Source organism: Ursus arctos, unplaced genomic scaffold (assembly GCF_023065955.2).
Source record: "Ursus arctos isolate Adak ecotype North America unplaced genomic scaffold, UrsArc2.0 scaffold_32, whole genome shotgun sequence".
NCBI classification, from domain to species: Eukaryota; Metazoa; Chordata; class Mammalia; order Carnivora; family Ursidae; genus Ursus; species Ursus arctos.
Window position 1 is genome coordinate 20711393 of NW_026623008.1, and position 23792 is coordinate 20735184.

At 41.5% G+C, this 23792-nt stretch overlaps 1 protein-coding gene across 6 annotated transcripts in view; it reads left to right on the forward strand.

The window, feature by feature from the left end:
- Window positions 1-23792, forward strand: part of PHACTR4 (phosphatase and actin regulator 4) — a 96552-nt gene that overhangs the window by 56696 nt on the left and 16064 nt on the right. For 2 of the 6 annotated variants that reach the window (XM_026516893.4, XM_044390604.3), the window contains 6 exons: window positions 6040-6067; window positions 7034-7207; window positions 7757-7837; window positions 16305-16469; window positions 16998-17393; window positions 21920-22517. In XM_026516893.4, coding sequence (XP_026372678.1) covers window positions 7066-7207; window positions 7757-7837; window positions 16305-16469; window positions 16998-17393; window positions 21920-22517 — 1382 coding nt within the window. In that variant the 5' untranslated portion in view covers window positions 6040-6067; window positions 7034-7065. The remainder of the gene's footprint in view (window positions 1-6039; window positions 6068-7033; window positions 7208-7756; window positions 7838-16304; window positions 16470-16997; window positions 17394-21919; window positions 22518-23792) is intronic. The other 4 variants (XM_044390603.3, XM_044390601.3, XM_026516891.4 and 1 more) reach the window with 2 other exon arrangements.

Genomic DNA, 23792 nt, shown 5'->3' on the forward strand with positions numbered 1-23792 from the left:
CTTGTCAGATAATAAAAGCATATATGCCCAGATGGAATTTGGTAATGGGAGACCAGTACCTGTTTCTTAGGCTCTTCAAATTTGGATTTAAGCAGACTGCAGAATAGGTCTTGCCAGTGAATTTTACCATTAGTTTATTTTCAGTCTGCTACCTTCCCTTTTTTTTTTTTTAAGATTTTATTTATTTATTTGACAGAGATAGAGACAGCCAGCGAGAGAGGGAACACAAGCAGGGGGAGTGGGAGAGGAAGAAGCAGGCTCACAGCAGAGGAGTCTGATGTGGGGCTCGATCCCATAACGCCGGGATCACGCCCTGAGCCGAAGGCAGGCGCTTAACCGCTATGCCACCCAGGCGCCCCTGCTACCTTCCCTTCTTAAAAATACTCTTGGACTTGAGCAGGGAAGGTTTGACTGGTGCCTCCCCATTATCATTTAATTACTTGAAGATCCCACCCTTCATATGTAGGACATTTGATGGAATCAAGTTTTTGTGATTTTCTTCTGGTGTCAAAATAATGGCTGTTCTTTCCCTTTTCATTAGGAATGATTAATCTACTTCCCTTTCTTCTTTTTCTGATATTGTTCATCCATGAGAACACTCCCTTGATTCAGAATTTCTTTCAGCAGGCAGCTAAGCAAAGAGTGTGTGGGAAGAACTTTATCAACACTATTTTAATCAGTTATAGGTGTTGCACTCCAGAGCACTCCCAGACTAGTCCCATACCTGAGAGTATGACTTTGAGTCCTGTCTCGCTCTCTCACATATCCTATCAAAGCATGAAGAATTTATCTGTCTCAACTTAAAGCAAGATCTGAAGAATAATGGTACAAAATAGTCAGTAAAGAAAGACTCCAAATACAGTATATGGTTTATAAATAAAAAAGAAAAATCAGTAATCTGATGTAAAAATAATGTGCAGTACTGATCCAAAAGTTGATTGCTCCATCCAATTTAAGTACAAAATAATGACTTCTAAGAGAAGTAAACAAAGAATTTATAAAGTACCTATTGAAATTTGAAGTAACTGAAATGGGGTGGCAAATTCATTTATAAGGAGGCTTCAATAAGAAACCTAATTTTAGACTTTCTACCCTTCATAAATTTTGATAGCAGTATTTGAGATGAATTACCAAACTTGTTAAATTATATAAAATACAGATTGGGGCTCCTGGGTGGCTTGGACGGTTGAGCATCTGACTCTTGGTTTCAGCTGGGGTCATGATCTCCTGGTCATGGGATTGACCCCTGCAATGGGGGCTCTGTGCTCAGTGCGGAGTATGCTCCAGGTTTTCTCTCTCTCCCCCTCTGCCTGCACCGTGCCCCCCCCCCACTCATGTTCTCTCTCTTTCTCAAATAAATAAAATCTTTAAAATGGAGATTAATACCAATTATCAGGTTGTTGTAAGAATTAAATCATATGATGTGCCAGTTTAGTAAATTATATTCTAAAAACTTTTGTTAATGAATGTAACCAGATGTTGGAAAGACTTATAAGATTTCAGCTTAATCTTTGTTCTGAAGGCAGCATGATTGAAAGGATCATAGACTTTTTAAGTCAGAGACTTGGGCCCCTGGGTGGCTCAGTTGGTTAAGTGTCTGCCTTCAGCTTAGGTCATGATCCTGGAGTCCTGAGATCAAGTCCCGCATGGGGCTCTCTGCTCAGTGGGGAGTCTGCTTCTCCCTTTGCCCTTCACCCTGCACCTGCGTGCGCATGATCTTTCTCTCAAATAAGTAAATAAAATATTTTTTAAAAAATAAATAAAGTCAAAGACTTGGATTTGAATCCCACCTGTATCACTTACGCTATAGGCAAAGAGAAAGCATCAAAAGAGTGAAACATACAAAGAAAAGCAGTCAAATGGGAGGGGAAAAAAGCCAATTAAATGACATTTATAAGGTATTGCAATTAAAGAAACAAAAAAACTCAACTCCCCGGGCGCCTGGGTGGCTCAGTCGTTAATCATCTGCCTTTGGCTCAGGGTGTGATCCCAGGGTCCTGGGATTGAGCCCTGCATCGGGCTCCCTGCTCCACAGGGAGCCTGCTGCTTCCTCTCCCACTCCCCCTGCTTGTGTTCCTTCTCTCGCTGGCTTTCTCTCTCTGTGTCAAATAAATAAAATCTTTAAAAAAAAAAATAACTCCCAACTGAAAATACTATGTCCGGTGAAAATATCCTTCAAAAATGATGATATAGGGGCGCCTGGGTGGCACAGCGGTTAAGGCGTCTGCCTCCGGCTCAGGGCGTGATCCCGGCGTTGCAGGATCGAGCCCCACATCGGGCTCCTCTGCTGTGGGCCTGCTTCTTCCTCTCCCACTCCCCCTGCTTGTGTTCCCTCTCTCGCTGGCTGTCTCTATCTCTGTCGGATAAATAAATAAAATCTTTAAAAAAAAAAATGATGATATAAGATTATCCTAATTGTAGGGGCACTTGTGTGGCTCAGTCAGTTAAGCATCTGACTCTCGATTTCATCTCAGGTGGTGATCTCAGGGTCCTGAGATGGAGTCCCATGTTGGGCTCTGCACTCGGCCATAGAGTCTGCTTGAGATTCTTTTTCCCTCTCCTCGCCCACCCCCGTGTGTGCACATGTGTGCGCTCTCTCTCTCTCTCTCTCAAATAAATAAATAAATAAAAATTTTAAAAAATTATCCTTATTGTAAGCACAGGATTACAGAACGAAATAAAGATTACCTGAAAAAGCAGATATGTAGGAACTATAAAAGAATATTGTTTATTAAAACAACAAAAATAATAATGTTTGCTGTGGTTTATTGTTATGTGTATGTAGAAATAAAATATAACAACACAGTAAATAGAGTTGAAATTTTGTAAGATTCTTGCGTTGTTTATTAAGTAAAGCACTAACAGTGTAGATTGTAATAAGTCAAGGATGCACAGAACAAATCCGACCAATAGAAAATAAATAGCAGGGGCGCCTGGGTGGCACAGTCGTTAAGCGTCTGCCTTCGGCTCAGGGCGTGATCCCGGCGTTGTGGGATCGAGCCCCACATCAGGCTCCTCCACTATGAGCCTGCTTCTTCCTCTCCCACTCCCCCTGCTTATGTTCCCTCTCTCGCTGGCTGTCTCTATCTCTGTCAAATAAATAAAAATCTTTAAAAAAAAAAAAAAGAAAAGAAATAGCAAAACAGTAGACTTAAACCCAGCTGTGTCAGGAAAAACATTAAATATAAATGGACTAAACACTCTGAAGGACAAAGTTTTCAAACTAGATAGAAAAAACAAAATCAAGGCAAAAGTGTTATTAGATTGACACAGGGAATTTCATAATGATAAAAGGGTAACTTAACAGATAGATATAATAACTCTAAATTTGTATATATCCAATAATGTAGCTTTAAAGTATATAAAGCAAAAAAGTAATAGAACTAGAAAGAGAAACAGGCAAATCCATTTTCATGGGTAGAGTTGTTAACATACCTCCCTCAGTCGCTGGTAAAACAAGCTAACAACACATCAGGAAGGATGTTAATGATTTGTACAATGTGATTACGCCACTTGACTTCATTGGCAGGTGTAGAGTACTACCCTCAAGTGCACAGTACTCCATGTTTCCAAGTGTACATTAGCATAATATAAATCTGGAAGAAGAATAACTGCAAATTTTTTTATTTTTTTTAAATTTAAACTATATCTGAGACTAAAAGGCACAGGAAAGACTCTCACAGTTCTTCTGTAGGAGTACTTATGCTTAAATAGGAAACACTGAAATGATGCCAGGATTTTCTAGTTTATTTTTCTTCGACAAAGAATTAGGTTACAGACAGAGGAGGTCTGCCTCTGTCTCTTTGAACATGCATAAGGTTTGCAGGTAATAATCTGGGATTGAGTTTAACAAACCTGACTGATCATAAGAGTCACCTCTGTAAAGATTTTTCAAAACAGATTCCTAGATCCCACTACCTGAAGACTCTATTTTGAAAAAGCAACTGGGCTAATACCAAGTATTTGAACAGATTTAGGAATTATTGTAATAATGTTCTGTTTGTCATATGGAGGGGAGGAGCGTGGAGAATATGAGAATATAAGAATATATGAGAATCTATAAGAATGGATGAATTTGGGACAATAAGGTCAAGGTTGGGTGTGGCCGAATCCCCCCACTGCACGAGTCAAAGGCATATCCTCTTCTAAAAGTTTTATAAACATGGGGGCCCCTCGGTGGCTCAGTCGGTTAAGCGTCTGACTCTTGATTTCTTCTCAGGCCATAATCTCCCTCTGACCCTCCCACTTGAGTGCCCATGTGCTCTCTCTCAAAAATAAAAAAATAAAAGTTTTATAAACATGAAAATTAACATTTGCATAAGACATCAAAGAAAAAAAAGCTATTCTATCTGCTTTTTGTATTCAGTAACTATGTTCTTTTTTATATTTTTTATTTTAATTCATATGAGAGAGACAGTGAGAGAGGGAACACAAGCAGGGGGAGAGGCAGAGGGAGAGGGAGAAGCAGATTCCCCGCTGAGCAGGGAGCCCGATGTCGGGCTCAATCCCAGGACCTGGAGATCATGACCTGAGCTGCAGGCAGATGCTTAACCATCTGAGCCACCCAGTTACCCCAGTAACTATATTCTTTACACAAAGAAAGCGGAGAGCTATTTTAGCAATAGATGTGATGGCAGACAGTCATTTTTATCATAGCTGTTAGTATTTTCCACACTTGCTGTACTTTTGAATATAAACTCAACTTGTCTTGAGTATATGCCAGCAGGCATGAATGTGTTTGAAAGGATCTCATAATTTTATTGTTTTGAATGTATAAGAGAAAGGGGACACATAAATATATTGCTCAATATAATGAAGGATTACAAGGGATGAACTCAGTTCTAGTGTAGAAAGTGGTTAGGTTGGATGCCCAGCAAGATAGTGGCAGCAGCTAGGTCGGCTGTATCTCCTCGAGGGACTTAGACAGGAACTTGTCTGTGACGGGTTCTCACCTAACACTCCTCAAGCTTTCTGGCTATTTTTCTTTGTAAAAGTATCTCATAGCACTCACCTCTTCTTTCATATTGTTAGTTTGTTGTTTCGTTTTGTTTTTTGAGTTTTTATATTATCTTCCCTATTACTTTTAATCAAACAGGCATTTTCCTGTGTATCGTTTGGAACTGAGTGAAGTCCATTCAGTGGGTGGGCTAGCAGGATATTTCAAATTTCATTTCTCCTTGCCTCTAGCAAGTAAAGTGACTATGAACGCCTAGTGGTGCTTAGCTCCATTTCTGAAAGTGTCATCATTAACATATGCTAAATATTATATTGTATGATACATCTGAAATGTCTTGAGGTCTTGTTGATATTTCATAATGGGGAGTACACTGTCTTAAAGCACTGATTCTTAAAAGCGATACCATGTATTCACCCATGTGCCACTCCTGGGGGTGCATCCCAGGTACCACCGAGGGGAAATTGTTGTGACGGGAGTAAACTTCTAAAAATATGGTCCGGCGTTATAATAACTAGATTCTCTTGCATGTCATGGAAGGAATTAAAGTAGTTGAGACCCAGGATATGTTCAAGTAAATCGTGCAACTAGAAAGAAAAGAGTCATTGTTCTCTCATCTCGACCTGTTGATTTCAGTAGCCAGAACCCTGTTGGGCCCACGTCAGTATGCAGCAAAATAATGCATCCAGCAGCCGCTGCTGCAGTCTCTCCGATCATGACAATGGTGTAAATCTGACTTTCACAACAGGTTTCCCTAGACTCACATCTGTCAACGGAAAAAGATTGAATTCGGCAACTGTTTCTTAAAAAAAAAAAAAAAAAAGTGCTTGTTGATTGTGTATTTTCTTTTATGAAAAACCATCTACAGTATTAAAAGAAACTTTTTTAAGTGCATATATTAAGCCCGTTTAGCCCCCTGAAAAGAGCATTATTTGCTTCAGATGTGAAATTGTGTATAATAAGCATGTTAAGTTATTACATGTGATAATATAGTATGTGGTCCTTGATGTATTTCTGTAAAGTAAAGGTTCCACTTTAATTCCAGGATGGTTATTCCACATGACTCTTTTTTTCTTCTCCTCTAGACTTCTCCAGAGAACCCTGGGACAGTAGGTGGAGTGCAAAGCTGTATTGTGTTGCCTTCCTGCTTTTTTTGTTGCTTTCCTGCTTTTATTTATTTTTTTGTTATTATTATTATTCTTGGCCCCGTCTTGGCTGCTCCTTTCTCTGCCACTAAAGCTAACTAACTAAACCCTGCATGTGTGGTCGTTACGAGGGATTCATGGCTTTTCATTTCAGTCCCGCACGTATACCACGTCAGTTACGTGTTTTGTCATATCCTTAAGATCATGATTGTCCCTAAAGTACTATGGTGAGAGGCAAACTGGAATCCCATCTCTACTTTCCAAAAAAGATTTCATTTTAAAGCAGTCTCTGGAATGCCCCAGCCCCAGGCCCCTGCCAGTGCTCCAAACTGAAGAGAGTCTTGTGAAGGGAAAAAATAATCTGAAAAACAGTTACAAGTAAGGTGTTAACACTTAATATGTTACCCCCTCTGAACTATTAATGTCCTGAAAGAGGTGGGCAGGGGGAGGGCAGTGTTTAGTAGAGAATGATGACTCACTAAAGATGGAAGTCCCTGTTTCAGTGACACGGAAGGCAGTAATGTTTGCTGGGAAAGGCCTCCCCTGTGCCAGGGGGATGAGAAGGGCAACAGCGATAGGCCACACTGGGGTAGGGTCTCATGCATATTGAAAAGACATCCATATTCGTGTGTGTGTGTGTGTGTGTGTGTGTGCACGCACGCGCGTGCGAGCTGGTTATGATCATCTCATTGAATTTTTGTCCTAAAACAGTGTCAGCTTGGTTTGGTTCCTTTTCCCTTTTAGTAATTTATCTGTTGTGGATTTTGATGTTCGGTGTCCGTGTGAAGTCAAGGAATCTGTCTGCATGACTGTTTATCATCGCTCTGATCCTTTCCAACTACCACAGGAAGAGAGGGGAAGGGATCTTTCAGAAATTGTGCTGACACAATAAATTGGCTGTTCTTTTCCCTGTGTGCCTTTCACCACACTACAGAAGAAGCCAGCCAGCCCACCGCAGACCCAGGCATGGTCATGGACAGTGTGGAAGCAGGAGACACGACGCCTCCCACCAAAAGGAAGAGCAAGTTCTCAGGCTTTGGCAAGATCTTCAAGCCCTGGAAATGGCGGAAAAAAAAAAGTAGTGATAAATTCAAAGAGACATCAGAAGGTGAGACGTTAAAGATTTAAATATATGTTCGGAATTACAGAGTTTCTTATTTTAGAAGTATCTAACTTTCTCATTCTCTTCCCAAGCTTCTAGAACCCTCTATTTGAAGAGGAAATTCAATCTTTTAGGAATAAAACCAAGTGGTCACTCACTAAGCCTTATATACTATAGTCTCATCCCCAGACTGCTATTTTGATGGGATTAAAGTTTATCAGGTGGTGAGTGGAGTTCCTGAATGGTAGCAAACCTAAGATGCTTCTTTTTTGACTGACCACTTTCAGAAGAAGTTCATCCACAAATACCTTATTATTGAAATGCCAATTAAAAAGGAGCTAAAATTATATCAGGATAGTTTCTTTTGAAAATGCTGCTTTCCCAATAAGATAGGCTGTGAAAGAAATTATGCTTTTAAATTTGAAGTTAGTTTTCCTGTTCTTTCCAGAGAATAGAAAACTAAACCACTTTATTCTTTTACCTTTTGAGTTAGAGTGCTTAAAATTGACCTTTAACTACCGTATTTCTGAGTGCTGTTTTCCAATTTAATATTAGTTTTAGAGCGAAAAATATCTATGCGAAAACCGAGAGAGGAGCTGGTCAAAAGAGGGGTTCTATTGGAAGACTCCGAGCAGGGTGAGTTTAAAAATAAAATAGCCTATGTCTGTCTCTATACACTTGGTGTTGGATTCTGACTAGACATTTGAATTTTCTTTTGTTACTGCTATTGGGAGGGAGGGGAGATTTTTTAAAGCTGGTCATGCATGTAGAATATTTTTGTCAAACTTCTACAAAAGAGAAAAGGACAGCTCAGTAGAAGAGTCTACAAAAGCACTGGACAGTTCACTAAAGAATATGTACAAACGGGGCACCCGGCGGCTCAGTCAGTGGAGCATATGACAGTTGATTTCAGGGTCATGAGTTTGAGCCCCATGTTGGGTATAGAGATTACTTTAAAAAAATTTTTTTAATAGTTTAGCATAATCTGTGGAACCTGGAGATATGCAAACCTATGTGCAAGCATGTCCAGAACTTGGTATATACTCAACAAAAATATGTATACATGTGTATCAGGAGATGTGTACAAACATGCTTGTAGCAGCAATATTTATTAATAACAGGGTAAAATTGGAAGCAACCCAAATGCTCCCTGATGATAAAATATATAGGGTTGCCTGGGTGGCTTAGTCAGTTAATGTCCTACTCTTGATTTCAGCTCAGATCATGATCTCAGGGTCATGAGATTGAGCCCTGCATCGGGCTCTGTGCTAAGCGTGGAGTCTGCTTGGGATTCTCTCTCTCCCTCTCCCTCTACCCCTCTCCCCGCCCTCCCCCCCCACTCGTGCAGTCCCTCCCTCTCTCTTTCTCTCTCTCTCAAATAAATAAATAAATAAATAAATAAATAAATAAATAAATCTTTTTAAAGAAATGTCTTCAGACCCCTGAAGCCTCCCTTCCCTCCTAACACACCTCTGCTTCCCCCACAGAGCAATTACTCTTCTAATTCTTGTGATAATCGTCTGTTTTATTAGTTTAACCACTTAAGCATGCTCTCTAAACACTGTAGTTTAAGATTGCCTGTTTTTTCGTTACACTTATAGAAGTGATATGATATATATTCTTTCATGACTGACTTTAATTGCTCAGTATTACTTATGAGAATCATAGCATGCGGTTATAGTGTGTTTTCATTGCTGTGTAATATTTCATTTTATAAATGTGTCACAAGTTATTTATATATATATATATATATATTTTTTTTTTTTTTAAGATTTATTCATTTTTAGGGAGAGAGCATGTGAGGGGGGCAGGGGTGCATGCAGTTGGAAAAGGAGAGAAACAGACTCCTCTCTGAGCACAGAGCCCAACACAGGGCTTGATCTCACAACCCTGAGATCATGACCTAAACCAAAGGCAGACACTTAACCAACTGAGCCATCCAGGCACACCCTCTGGAAACCTTCCTTCCTTCCTTCCTTCCTTCCTTCCTTCCTTCCTTCCTTCCTTCCTTCCTTCCTTTCTTTTCAATTAATTAACATATAGTGTATTATCAGTTTCAGAGGTAGAGGTCAGTGATTCATCAGTTGCATATAACACCCAGTGCTCATTACATCACGTGCCCATCACCAAGTACACCATCCCCTCACCTACCTCCCCTCTAGTAACCCTCAGATTGTTTCCTGCAGTTACGAGTCTCTTATGGTTTGTCTCTCTCTCTAATTTCATCGTTTTATTTTTCCCTCCCTTCCCCTATGATCCTGTTTTGTTTCTTAAATTCCACATATGAGTGAAATCATATGATAATTGTCTTTCTCTGATTTATTTCACTTCGCATAATACCCTCTAGTTCCATCCACGTCGTTGTAAATGGTAAGACTTCAGTTTTTTGATGGCTGAGTAATATTCCATTGTGTATATATGTGTGTATATATACACCGCATCTTTATCCATTCATCTGTCAATGGATATCTGGGTTCTTTGCACAGTTTGGCTATTTGGAAACATTTCTTAATGTCCATAATGATCACACAAGTGTCCTTATAACATCTCATTGAAATTTACATTTATGTTTTATACATTTTTCTCTACTAGTGTTATACTTGACAATAAAAAACTAAATATAAGGTATTTTGAGAGAATTCAGTGCTATGCTATCTATATTTGATTTATTTAAGGAAGGCAAATATTTTTTGTGGGAATGAAAATATCTAGTAAGTGAAGGGAAAATATCAAAACATAAGCAAGAATAACTGATTTTTTTTTTAAGGAATCTCAACTTAGGGGTGTAAATATGAAATGATTTTATTCTAATAATTACCTCCCAATTTCCTATAGTAAAGGTGGCCATTTTCTTAGTGAGGGGTAAAAAAAAAAGACTGTTCACTCTTCTTTCCAAGTGTCTGCCCTAACTGCCTGTGATCTTTAACTCTGAAATTCAGTGGCTTGTGAACGATCCTTGGAGCCAACCTTCTCTGTGTCTCTGTATGATCTCAGCTTTGTGCCAGCTGCAGTACTGCATTGCTTTCCTTTGTTCGTTTTTTTAATATATATTTTTTAAATATTTTATTTATTTGTTTTAGACAGAGAGAGACAGTGGGGGGAGGGACAATCTCAAGAAGACTCCATGCTGAGTGCCGGGAACCTGATTCAGGGCTCGATCCCGTGACCCCGAGATCATGACCTGAGCCAAAATTAAGAGTTGGATGCTTAACCAACTGAGCCACCCAGGTGTCCCTGTTTGATTGAGTTTTTTGACCAAATTTGTCTCCATCGGGGCGCCTGGGTGGCACAGCGGTTGGGCGTCTGCCTTCGGCTCAGGGCGTGATCCCGGCGTTATGGGATCGAGCCCCACATCAGGCTCCTCCGCTGTGAGCCTGCTTCTTCCTTTCCCGCTCCCCCTGCTTGTGTTCCCTCTCTCGCTGGCTGTCTCTATCTCTGTCAAATAAATAAATAAAATCTTAAAAAAAAAAAAATTTGTCTCCATGCCCAGGTTGCTTCCCTAATCCTCTGTTTGTCATAAAGATCATGTTTTGGTATTTCAACACTCATTACTTGTTTAATAACGTCAGGACTTTTCTCCAAAGTGTGACTTTTACAAAGCAGCTTATCAGAAGAGTTAAGAATACAGTATGTTGGTTGTATTTCACTTCTCTTCATTAGAGTTCCTTTGCATGAGCAAATCTGAAAGCCTAGTTTTAATACTGTATCCTATCCATTGTATACCAATGGAATATACTTTTTAGGTTTTGAACCCTGTTAATATATATTGCTTATTCACAAAATTTAATTAAATTATATAGATTGAAGTTTTTTTTTAAGATTTATTTATTTTTGGGGTGCCTGGGTGGCTCGGTTGGTTAAACATCTGCCTTCAGTTCAGGTCATGATCCCAGAGTCCTGAGATTGAGCCCCGCATTGGCTCCCTGCTCAGTAGGGAGCCTGCTTCTCCCTCTTCCACTTTCCCTGCTTGTGCTTGCTCACTCTCTCTCTGTGTCAAATAAATAAATAAAATCTTTAAAAAGAAAAGATATTTATTTTAGACAGAGAGCGAGCACAAATGGGGGGAGAAGCAGAGGGAGAAGAAGAGAGAGAATCCCAAGCATACCCCTCGCTGAGTGCAGAGCCCAACGTGGGGTTTGATCTCACAACCCGAGATCACAACATGAGCTGAAATCAAGAGTTGGGCGCCCAACTGACTGAGCCACCCAGTTGCCCCTATATTGAAGATTTTTAAATCTCAACTACCTAAAAATTTAAAGGGTGGGCAGAGGGAGAGGGAGAGCATCTTAAGCAGGTTCCAGGCTCAGTACGTAGCCTGTCAGGGGCTCGATCTCACAACCCTGAGATGATGGACCTGAACTGAAATCAAGAGTTGGACGCTTAACCAACTGAGCCACCCAGGCACAGCTCAAATATATAAAAATTTAACAAAGAAAACAAACATGAAGGAAAATTACTAAAATATTAATTAGCATTAGTTGTTAGGATGCGAATACAGGAGACTTTTTTTTTTATTTTTCTGAATTTTCTACGTGGTTGGCTATGAGCATGGATAACCAGTTTTTTATGAGACTTTGAATTTTACATTTGGACACAAAATCTTCTGGGTATTTTAGGTGGTTAACTATAATTGTAATACCTCTGTTGCAGCACCTTTGACCCTTGCTTTTTTTTTTTTTTTTTTTTTTTTTTTTGATAATAGCCATTTCTTACCCCATGCCCTCTCCTGACTCTCACCTTTCTTGCTCACTCACCCACAAACCCCCATACATTACTTGTTTGTTGTTTTTCACCTACGTTCAGTTTCCTTTGCCGTATGCTTCTTATTGGCTCTTGATCCAAGTTGTTTTTAGCCTACTAGCTCAAAGGCCCAATTGATAAATGAGTTGTAGCCATTGGACAAGATACTACTCTGCCAACCAGAGAACTGACCGAAAGCTTTATTCTAGGAAGAAACTCTGAGATAAGCCTCGGGGTCTACCTTATATATCTCCACTTTAGGCCAAAAGCAACATTTGAACTCTGAAGTCTTTTTCATACTCAGACACAGCTTTTGGCTTAAATATGTATGGTTCTAACTTGCTTATATTATAACGTATTTAATGTTTTCTGAGATGGGGCAAGGACACTCGTAGATGTTGAAGCCGAATATTGCTTACACTCCACTGTTAGCGTTGTAGAAAACCTTTGCATTAAATATAAGAAATTTTAGCAGACGCATAGATCAATGGAACAGAATAAAGAGCCCAGAAGTAAACCCATGGTTATATGCTCAATTAATCTATGACAGAGGAGGCAAGGATACACAATGAGGGAAAAATGGTTTCTTCAACAAATGGTACCGGGAAAACAGGATAGCTCCATTCACAGGAATGAAACTGGACCACTTCCTTATGCCATACACAAAAATAAACTCAAAATGGATTAAAGACCTAAATGTGAGACCTGTAACCATAAAATTCCTAGAAGGAAACACAGGCAGTAAGCTCTTTGGCATCAGCCACAGAAACATTTTTCTAAGTATGCCTCCTTTGGCAAGGGAAACAAGAGTAAGATTTAAACCATTGGGACTACACCAAAATAAAAACTTTTGCACAGGAAAGGAAACCAATAAAACAAAAAGATAACTTACCAAGTGGGGGAAGATATTTGCAAATCCTATATTTGATAAGGGGTTAATATCCAAAATATATAAAGAACTTATACAACTCGACACCAAAAAAAAAAAATAACCCTGTTTTAAAAAATGGGCAGAAGGGGGCTCCTGGGTGGCTCAGTCAGTTAAGCATCTGATTTTGGCTGAGGTCATGATCTCAGGGCCCTGGGATTGAGCCCTGTGTCGGGCTCCTCACTGAGCGGGGAGTCTGCTTCTGCCTATTCCCCTCCCCCTCCTCGTTCTCTCTCTCTCTCTCAAATAAATAAAATCTTTTGGGGGGGTGGCAGAAGACATGAATAGACATTTTCCAAAGAAGACATACAGATGGCCAACAGATATGTGAAAAGATGCTCGGCATCACTCATCATCAGGGAAATGCAAATCAAAACCACAGTGAGGGGCGCCTGGGTGGCACAGCGGTTGGGCCTCTGCCTTCGGCTCAGGGCGTGATCCCGGCGTTATGGGATCGAACCCCACATCAGGCTCCTCCGCTATGAGCCTGCTTCTTCCTCTCCCACTCCCCCTGCTTGTGTTCCCTCTCTCGCTGGCTGTTTCTATCTCTGTTGAATAAATAAATAAAATTAAAAAATATATAAAAAAATAAAAACAAAACCACAGTGAGATACCACCTCACACCTGTCAGAATGGCTACAATAAAAAACACAATAAATAACAGGTGTTGGTGAGGATGTGGACAAAAGGAACCCTCATACACTATTGGTGGGAATGCAAGCTGGTGCAACCACTGTGGAAAATAATGTGAATATTCCTCAAAAAATTAAAAATAGAATTACCATATGATCCAGTAATTTCTCTATTGGGTATTTACCTAAAGAAAATGAAAACGCTTTCAGAAAGCTATGTTACCCCCATGTTTATTGCAGCATTTTTTAAAATAGCCAGATAGAGAAGCAACACAAGTGTCCATCCATAGATGAATGGATAAAGACTCTGTCTGTGTGTGTGTGTGTGTGTGTGCGCACACACGTGTGCGCACACACACACAATGGAATATTACTCGGCCTAAAAAAAGAATGATATCTTGCTATTTGCAACAACAGGGATGAATCTAGAGGATATACTGCTAAGTGAAATAAGTTAGGGAAAGACATACCATATGATTTCAGTCGTATGTGGAATTTAAGAAATAAAACAAGTGAACAAAGAAAAAAGACACACAGAAAACCAGACTCTGAATATAGAGAACAAACTGGCAGTTGCCGCATGGGAAGTGGGGGCAGGGGTCAGTGAAATAGATGAAGGGGTTAAGAGCACACTTACCATGATGAGCACTGAATAAGGTATAGAATTGTTGAATCATTATAGTGTACACATGAAACTAACGCTGTATTTTATTATACTTGGATTTGAAAACAGATCTTAAAATTTTTTAAAAAGAGGGGTGCCTGGGGGCTCAGTCAGTTAAGCGACTGCCTTTGGCTCAGGTCATGATCCCGGAGTCCCAGGATTGAGTCCTGCATCAGGCTCCCCAATCTCCAGGGACTCTGCTTCTCCCTCTGACCCTTACCCTCTCGTGCTCTCTCTCACTCTCTCTCTCTCTCTCAAATAAATACAATCTTTTAAAAATAAATAAATAAATAAATAAATAAATAAATAAATAAATAAATATTTTTTAAAAGAAAGTTTATTTGGAAGTAGACAATCCTGAAAAAATAGCTTGAGAAGTAACTGATCACTTGATTTCTTTTTAAGATTTTATGTATTTTAGAGCATATGCAAGCAGGCAAGCAGGGGGGAGAGAGAGGGACAAACAGACTCCGCGCTGAGTGTGAGCCCCATGAGGGACTCAGTCTCACGACCCTGAGATCATGACCTGAGCCGAAATCAAGAGTCGGTCACTCAACCGACTGAGCCACGCAGGCACCCTGATAACTGATCACTTTTGCATGCATTTTCCTAGTGCATGCTGAGTAGAAACCAGTTAATAATGTGTCTTAACCTTTCACTGTATGCTTTTCAAAAGTAATAGTCTTTTTTGGCTTTGAAATGATTCCTTGGTTTATATTCTAGAAGGTCCTGTTTCTGTTATGGCTGGGCTATATTAACATAAGCGATAACTGACTACACTTGCATAGTTGCCATCTTGCAACCTTCCCTGTTTTAAAATAGTTACCAGAATACTTTAGCATTTCATCTAGTGCTCATTTGCCATAGACTCTTTACTACTTTCAGCCCAGGCTCCACCTCTCGTTGACACTGCATCGAGAATGATCCTGTCCAATCTAGTAGGAGGTCGGGGTGAGGGAGACTGGTCTCTGAGAACTTGAGGGACTAACTCAAGAATCACTAAAATGATACTACCCAGAGGGTCTCACTGTGGAAAGCCAAAATGGAAACCGTCTAGAGAGCAACCATTTCTAGTCCCCATGACACTAGGAGGTGAGACGGAGTTTAAGTCTCTAACCTCAGTTTTCTCAGTTCCCTCCTCCAAAGGAGGCTAGGGAAGCTCAGTGGTAACTGGCAATGTTTGTCGAACTGTTCTGTGCAGGAATCTTACCTGCAGTGTCCCTAGTGACGAGTGGTCCTCCCAAAGCCTCCAGCCTAGGGATCATTCCTGCACTTTAGTTTGTCGGCATGTTTCTTGTCTCTCACTTTGAGCTCTGGTCGGTCTACCAGTCCGCCCCTTGCTCCGTATTCCTAATGCCTGGCACCCTCTGTGTCTCACCTTTATTCCAGCAGTAGCTCGTCGGTAGCTTTTCCTGTTCCGGTCCCCGCCGGACCCACCCTGCTCTCAGCTGTCACATTTAACCTTCGAAAAGACAGATCAGATCAGATCTCTCTCCTCCTATAATTCTTTGGCTTCCTGTCGACTACAGGCTTTGGCCCAGGCTCTTTTACGTGGCGTTTGGTGTCCTTCATAGCCGGGCTCTGGCTGGCCTTTCCAGTCCTGTCCGTAACTGTTTCTTATGGGCATCTGTTTTCCTGCCAGACAAACTAGATGCCGGTTCCCGGACATGCCGCATGAGTTCATCCCTTCATCCGTGCTACTCCTTCTGCCTGTCTGTCCTCATCTCGCAGCAGTACAGTCGGCTCCTACTCCTTTAAAACCCAGTTTAGCTACCACTCTTTGTGAAGCTTTCCTAACCTCATTCCCAGCCCAAAAGAATTGTTTCTTCTTCATTCCTACCCCAACAGCTCTGAATGGCTAGCATTTGGTACTTACGTCTGTTAAGTGGGTCTTACTCATGTTAGCAAGACACCTGGCGCATAATAGGCAATCAGCTGTATTGGTGAAAGGAATTCCTTATTTCTATTGCTACTATAAAGATTCAAATCATTAAAAAAAAATCCAAATAATGTAGATCTGAACCAGCAGCTCACACAGGAAGGGGGAGAAAGGGGTCAGAAAGGTTACAGATCACCAGCGCTCCTCCCTATCTGACCACAGCGGTCCATCAGTTTGCTCTCTCCTTTTTGACCCTGCAGGTAGCGAGGATCCGGGGAAGTTGAGCCATGCCGTGTTAAAAAATGGCCACACCACTCCCATAGGGAGTACCAGCTCTTCTAGTCCAGACCAAGCAGAAGAAGAGTCAGGAAGAAGAGCAAGTCTTAGGAAGCCTGTGCCCGAAGAGGACCCAAAGAAGCGATCAGGTAAGAGACCCTGGGTTTGTGAGCGTAAGAGCCATGCGTCAGTCATTCTCATCTAAGTCCGAGTTTTGCCAGAGCCAAGGGAGAAATAAAATCCAGAGAGAATTCTGTTTTCCTGTAGCAATTCCTCAACTAGTTGCAGCTTGAAGTGGAATTTTCCCCCTCATTCTTCCATTCACAAAAGACCTAAGTTGCGATTCTCAAGGACGGAAGAGGATGTTGAGCATCAGACACCCGTAGGCCTTTTTCAAGCTACACATTCGTCCTCCTCCACCCATGGGATTCTGTGCCTCCCCCGGTTGCCTGGCTGTGGTGTGAAGAATCACTACCGTACAGGCCTCTCTTACTTTGGGATTGGGATTGAGAAAGTGTCATATGCCTTAAGTATGTTGAGGTTGGGACGCTTTGCCTGGGAACTCATCTGCAAGATAAATAATGGATGAAGTTGACCTCAAGCCTGAGGTGTGTTAGCTTTTTCAGTCTATCTTGTTACTCTTTCTTCCCTTTTAAATCACATCTGTTATTACGCAGGCTCAACTGGAAGCCAGCCTAATTCCGAAGCAGAGTCCGTTCCTGAGAATGCACCCAAGCAGCCTTTACTTCCCCCTAAAAGACCCTTGTCCTCTTCTCACGAAGCAAGCGAAGGGCAAGCAAAGGATGCCGCTTCCTCCGGCAGCACGGCCAGGCCCGTCTCCTCCGCCCCCACTGTCGCCCCCACCGCAGCGCCTGCTGCCACCACTGCTGCCGCGAACCCAGCAAAAACTGTTAGTTCCTCCGTGCCCCCCTCCCCAGCACCCAGGACTCTGCCCGCGGCTCCTGCCAGCACTAACACTACCGCCACCCCGAGCCTCACTCACGCGGTCCCTGCCAAGCAGCCCCCTGTCCCTCCCCCTAAACCAGCTCACAGAAATAGCAACCCTGTCATTGGTAAGTAAGTCTTAGGTGTCCGTTGCTTTGGGTTTGTTTTGGTCTGATTTTGGACGGCCGTTTTATTGGATCATCGGTACAATATTGATTAGGTCTGTGAGAGTTCTCCGTGTCTTGTCCCTCCGAATGCCCTCAATATAGAGTAAAGTCTTGAAAACGAGGCCGATAGCTATGAACGAAAACAGACTAGGATCAGAGATCAGTAAAATTCAGTTCCAGTTTGGTGGGGGACGGCTTAATATCTATCTTTCTAAAACAGTGTTTCTGAAATACTGTTTATAGTTGGGGGACTGGCCACGTGAAGACCACAGCAGGTCTGACCTGCATGGAGAAAAGGGGTTATTTTCACCTACTTTAAACCACCAGTGCCTGCCTGCAGCATGAGCCCAGCAGATAAAAAGGTGATTGTATAGATGCCAGTATAACTTGTGACTCAGTGTCTGGCATAATACCTTCCTGCAAACTGCAAAAGATATTATTCAAGGTGTCCTGATAAAGTCACGTTTTATCTTGGGAGAGTTAAGAATGCTACTCTTACTCCAATAAGTGATAGAAGAAAGAAAACCGGGAAGATAACCGGTACATTTTTATCAGTTTAGTAAATTTTTTTATATTTACCCGAAGTCCTATTTAGGTCAGCTTTTCTTTACCTACATGTATACCTTCTTAGAAGAATTTTCAAGAAAGAGAGGAAGGAAGGTAGTTTTTCAGGAAAAATGATACTAGGCTTAGTAGGGCTTGCAGTTCTTGTCCATGAGGGAAGGGAGGAATAAAGTACGCTTATTAAACAGCTAATACCCCTACCTTGTGTGGGGTGACGAGAACCCTGAAAAACAGGCTTGGAGTATATTGTGAGTATGGCAGGTTGGGGTAGTTTGATTAGAAAGACGATGGAGGTTATTACTGTTCTCACCACCCCGGATGGACAGGGCTGTGTTGGCTTATCTCTGAGGAACTCAAGCAGCTTTCATATACTTGCTTTCAGAACCTCCTTGTGAAGCAGGAAAGCGATTTTATCTGTTACATAGTTAGGGCAATTATAGCGTGAAGAAGTTGTGACTCACTCAAGGTCGCAGTTAATGAGAGAGGGAAACCAAACCTAGGCTTTTCAGCTCTTGAGCCCAGACCTTTGTCCCATACAGCTGTATTCTCAAACTGCTGCCTAGACAGGGTCTCGTCACGGTCACCCGGAGGGCTTGTTGAAACACAGATTGCTGGGCCCTGCCCTAAGCGTTTCTGAATCAGTAAGTCGAGGGTGGGCCTGAGAATTTGCATTTCTAAGAAGTTCCCAGGTGATACTGATGCTGCATATAGGGGGACCATACATTGAGAACCATTGCTGTAAACCAGTAATAGTCTATCCTTTTCAGGATAAGATAATATAAAAAATATTAATACGTGTCCTGTTCTCTGGGCTGAACCACAGAGGCCACTCTTGGCCTAAGGTGAATAGCCCAGAGCAATAGGTCTCATGACTGAGGGATCAACATCAGTCTTGAGTGGTCCTCAGCAGAAGGAGAAAAACAGGACAGTTCAGAGTTTTTAATAAGATTAACTTAGCTTTGATTTAAAGGACTATTCTTTTTTTTTTTTTTAAGATTTTATTTATTTATGTGACAGAGAGACAGCCAGCGAGAGAGGGCACACAGCAGGGGAGTGGGAGAGGAAGAAGCAGGCTCCCAGTGGAGGAGCCCGATGTGGGTGGGACTCGATCCCGGAACGCCAGGATCACGCCCTGAGCTGAAGGCAGACGCTTAACGACTGCGCTACCCAGGCGCCCCTAAAGGACTATTCTTTATTCTGAAATTATGACCTTCCTAATTCTTTGATGATAAAAATCCATTTCTTTCATGAAAGGATGATCTTCACAAATGGGTTACTTGGTATCAAGTCTTATTTGGAAGTACTAAAAATTGACAACCTGAGGTTGGTTGAGAATTTCATTTTAATTTATTGGTCCGTGAGATCCAAACATTTAAAAACCACTGCTGTACACATTGCTGTGTCTACTAATGGGCATAACAGTGTTAGGCCTAAGGACTAAGCAGGAGTATTAGGACAAGGGAAGGACCACTATAAATAGCTGAACAGGTGAAGGGAATCCGTAACCCCTCCAATGAACATTCCAGCATCTTGCCCACAGAACTACAGCCAAGTGCCATTGTGAGGGTAGATATAGCAGAGTTCACTTCTTTAACACCTTGAGGTGTATGTTTTCCTTAAATTACCAGAGATAATTTACCTATCAATTCAAACAATAAAATACTCAAATTTGGTATTGTGGAGGTTTTGTCGTAAATGGAATATCTAATGGCTATTTTTAGAGAGGCAGCAAAAGTCCAGTCTACCCAAAAAATCTCATTGGGGCTAAAATTAATATTTTTTTCATCTTTTTTTGTATGTGTATGCAATATTTTTCTAGAAAGTCTTTTTTAAGGATTTTTTTTTTTTTTAATCTATTTGAGACAGAGAGAGTGAGTGAGAGCACAAGCCAGGGGGAACTGCAGGGGGAGAAGCAGGTTCCCCGCTGAGCAAGGAGCCCGATGTGGGACTCCATCCCAGGACCCTGGGATCATGACCTGAGCCAAAGGCACCCCTGAGCCACCCAGGCACCCCTCTAGAAAGTCTTTTTAAAATTTATCTAAGATGTATAATACTATATGTTAATTATATTGGAATTACATTTTTAAGTGCATTTGGGCATTTATAATATATAAAAGATGAAATGATTATATTAAAGTAATATTAATTTATTCACAGTTAATAAATTATTATTATCTTACATATTTATTGTTTTCATAATTTGGCCTATGAATAAGTAACTATGCCTAGTAAAAATGTAGAGGTAGTTAAACCTGAAAAAAAAAAACAATTAGTGACATTAAAACATTATCAAATTAGGGGCACCTGGGTGGCTCAGTTGGTTAGGCATCTGCCTTTGCCTCAGGTCATGATCCCAGGGTCCTGGGATCGAGCCCCACATTGGGCTCTCCTTTCAGCGGTGAGTCTGCTTCTCGCACTCTCTCTGTGATCTCCCACTTTCGTTCTCTCTCAAATAAATAAATAGAATCTTTTTTTTTTTAATTCTCAAATTAGCTAGCTTTTTACTTTGAATGCTACCAGTGGAGTGGGACTTAGAGCAAGTAAATTTTTTATTTCACAGGACCTTGAGGTGTTGCTTTCTAGGTAAGACCTATGGCAGCCATTTGAAAACAAGCGGTGTAACCAAAATTAGGGGTTTGAGTAGAGGGTTAGAGGTTGGTGATCAGGAGACTTACTGTTTAATTATTTTGCAAGATTAGCCCATGCATGCTGTGATGACCTACTTCTTAAAAGCCATTGGAGCCCTCCAGAGGGACTTTGCTGAATCAAAACCTGAGTCATTTTGGGTTTGGGGGGATCATGTAGGGATATATACTATCGTGACATAGGGTGGGGGCCTCTCCTCTCATAAGCATGTGTTGAGGGTCCACCGTGTGCCAAGCACGGTGCCCACCTCTATGGGTATGCTGATGGAGATGGGTTGCTCTGTCATCAAGGAGCCCATAGTGTAGTGGGGAGTGGTGATGGGGGTTTGGGTATAAAGGATAAGTATGGACATCATAAAAATCACAAAGACAGTGGTATCTAGAGGATGGAGTTTAATAATGAGAACTGGGACTAGCCCAGCCCTTGCCTGTATGTAATATGATCTTGGGCAGGTCATCTAACTTCTGTGGCCTCAGTTTTGCCTTCTGTAAATTGGTAAAGATAACCTCCTCTATAAAGAGAGTCCAAAGACAAGGATAGCAAAGCACTTTGATTTCTTCAAAGGCCTTTGCATTTGCTGTAAAACTTCAGGATGTCATTATTGGTAATTTTATAATGCACAGCTGGGATATCTAGATGTCATTATTTATCAAGTTATGGTAACAATGCCTGATAGTATTTGGGTTTTTTTACTGGTACCTGCATGGTTAAATTTTTTAACGGAATTCTGTTAGACAAAGAACTTACTATCCACATTTTTTGTCTCATCGTATTAGCTTTATCTACCTCAAGTCATAAAAAGTCATATGTATTAGAGCCAAGAAGTAAGAAATTTCTCATCAGAGTATTAAGGTAGTGGTCTTCCTATATGTCTGTACATTTATTAGGCCTTCTAGATATTTTTTTTAAGATTTTATTTGTTTATTTGACAGAGATAGAAACAGCCAGTGAGAGGGGGAACACAAGCAGGGGGAGTGGGAGAGGAAGAAGCAGGCTCATAGCGGAAGAGCCTGATGTGGGGCTCGATCCCATAATGCCGGGATCACGCCCTGAGCCGAAGGCAGACGCTTAACCGCTGTGCCACCCAGGCGCCCCGGCCTTCTAGATATTTAAATATAAATTTTGTTTTAGCGGGAGATACCTGGGTTGTGGCAAAGCCACGAAATGGTATAATTTGCCTGAAAGCTGAGAGTAAGCTCAGTTCTAATCTAGGCCCTGGGCTGGCCCTTCAGAGCATTGTGAAGCCATCTTAAACTGAGGTGTTCTCTCTTTTCCAGCTGAACTGTCCCAGGCAATAAACAGCGGTACATTGTTATCGAAACCATCCCCACCCTTACCGCCTAAGAGAGGCATTCCATCAAGCTTGGTTCCCGCCTCGGAGTCTGCCGCTGCCACCACCACAAAAGCACCAAGTGATCAGAGAGAAAGGAACACATGTTCTGTAGGCTCTGAACCACTGCTGATGATCCCGCCTCCCTCTCCATCCCCCCCACTGCCTACTCATAGACCTCCAGAACCCCCACGGTCCCCTCCATTCCTTGCTAAGACTTTTCAGGTTGTGCCAGAAAATGAGTTTCCAGCTTCCTTAAACCTGCCCCAGGAGGTATCCCAGCAGGAAGATCAGAAAAAGGAAGTACCCAAGAGGATGTTGGACCACAGCTTTGGGGAGCCCCATGTACCCTGTAGGCTGCCTCCCCTCCCACTGCATATCCGAATCCAGCAGGCCCTGACGAGCCCACTTCCCATGACTCCTCCCTTGGAGGGCTCTCATAGAGCTCAATCCTTGCTCTTTGAGTACAGTGACAGCTTTTCTGAGGACAGCGGTACCCTGGGTCGGACCAGGTCACTTCCCATCACTATTGAGATGCTGAAAGTGTGAGTGCTTTTAAAGCTTGCCTTTTGTTTCCTCCTCTTAATTCTAGGTAGCCTTTCTTGGAAAAAATTATTTATAAAAAGAAAATATTAAAGTAAGAATATTACTTTAATTAATATTAAGAATATTAAAGTAAGAATATTCAACAAATCAAAACATGTTCTAGAATCTGGACTTCATTTACCCTGCTGATTTCTAGGACACTGTTTCCATAACAGTCACAAACTTTTGTACTTGAAAATTAAAACCACTCTTTTTTTGTATATGATACAAGGGAGGCAGTGTAACATGGGGCTTAAGAGCATTAACCTTGGAGTAAGACAGCTCTGGGTTCAAATCCCAGCTCTGCCTCTTACTTCCTAGCTTGCCTTTCTGCACTTGAGTTGTCGGATCCATAAACACGAATGATACCTACGTCATAGGCTCATAAGGATGAAATTAGACAAATCTGAAAGCATGGCACCTGGCACCTGAACGCGGTAGAGAGGGACAGAGAGCAGTCTAGAGGAAAAGAAGGGCGCTCCGAAATTAGCTCAGGGTTGCAGCCTCATAAACGGCAACTGGCCAGGTTGTGCTCTCCCTCATCTGTCCCGAACACCTTACCTTTTTAAAATTCTAACAAATTGTGACTGAAGGTTAACACTTTTTGGCAAGTTGGAGATTTGCCAGAGATTTGCACGTCGGAGAATTGTTCCAGAGTTGTTGCCCCCGCGCCGCTTAGCTGCTTTGCCATCGTCTTTGTACTTGCCGGTGTAATTTTCTTACATCCTGGGGAGAGACAGTTTAGGAGTTCCAGATGGACTAAGTCACAGTTTTATGCCTCCAGAGTGGAAAGAAGGGGAAGTTAGTTTTCATCTTTACTTCTCTTTGCTTCCGTGGATTAGATGATCATTTTGTCCTACTCTGTTGTTAAACCAAGGGAAATAAGTGGGTTAAATACCTTTGTTACATATCTTCCATGAGCCAGGCACAGTGTTAGATGCTACGTGGTTTTCTCACTTTATCAGCCCAAAACAAACTTGCGTCTCACGTGTAGATAATTACGGGGCCTGTGTGCCAAACAGTAGTATTTTCTAGAATGTATCTATTTTATTCTCACAACAAACCTAGCAGGTAGGTTTCATTCACATTTGCAGAAAAGTTAAATAACTTATAAGCTAGTGAATAACTTGTAGAGCTAGGATTTGAGCCCAGAGCCTTTTAGATTAAGAGCTGCTAAAAAGTTCCTTAGCAAGATTCTTGAAGTTAAGGGAAGGGATAAATTATTTTCACTCGTG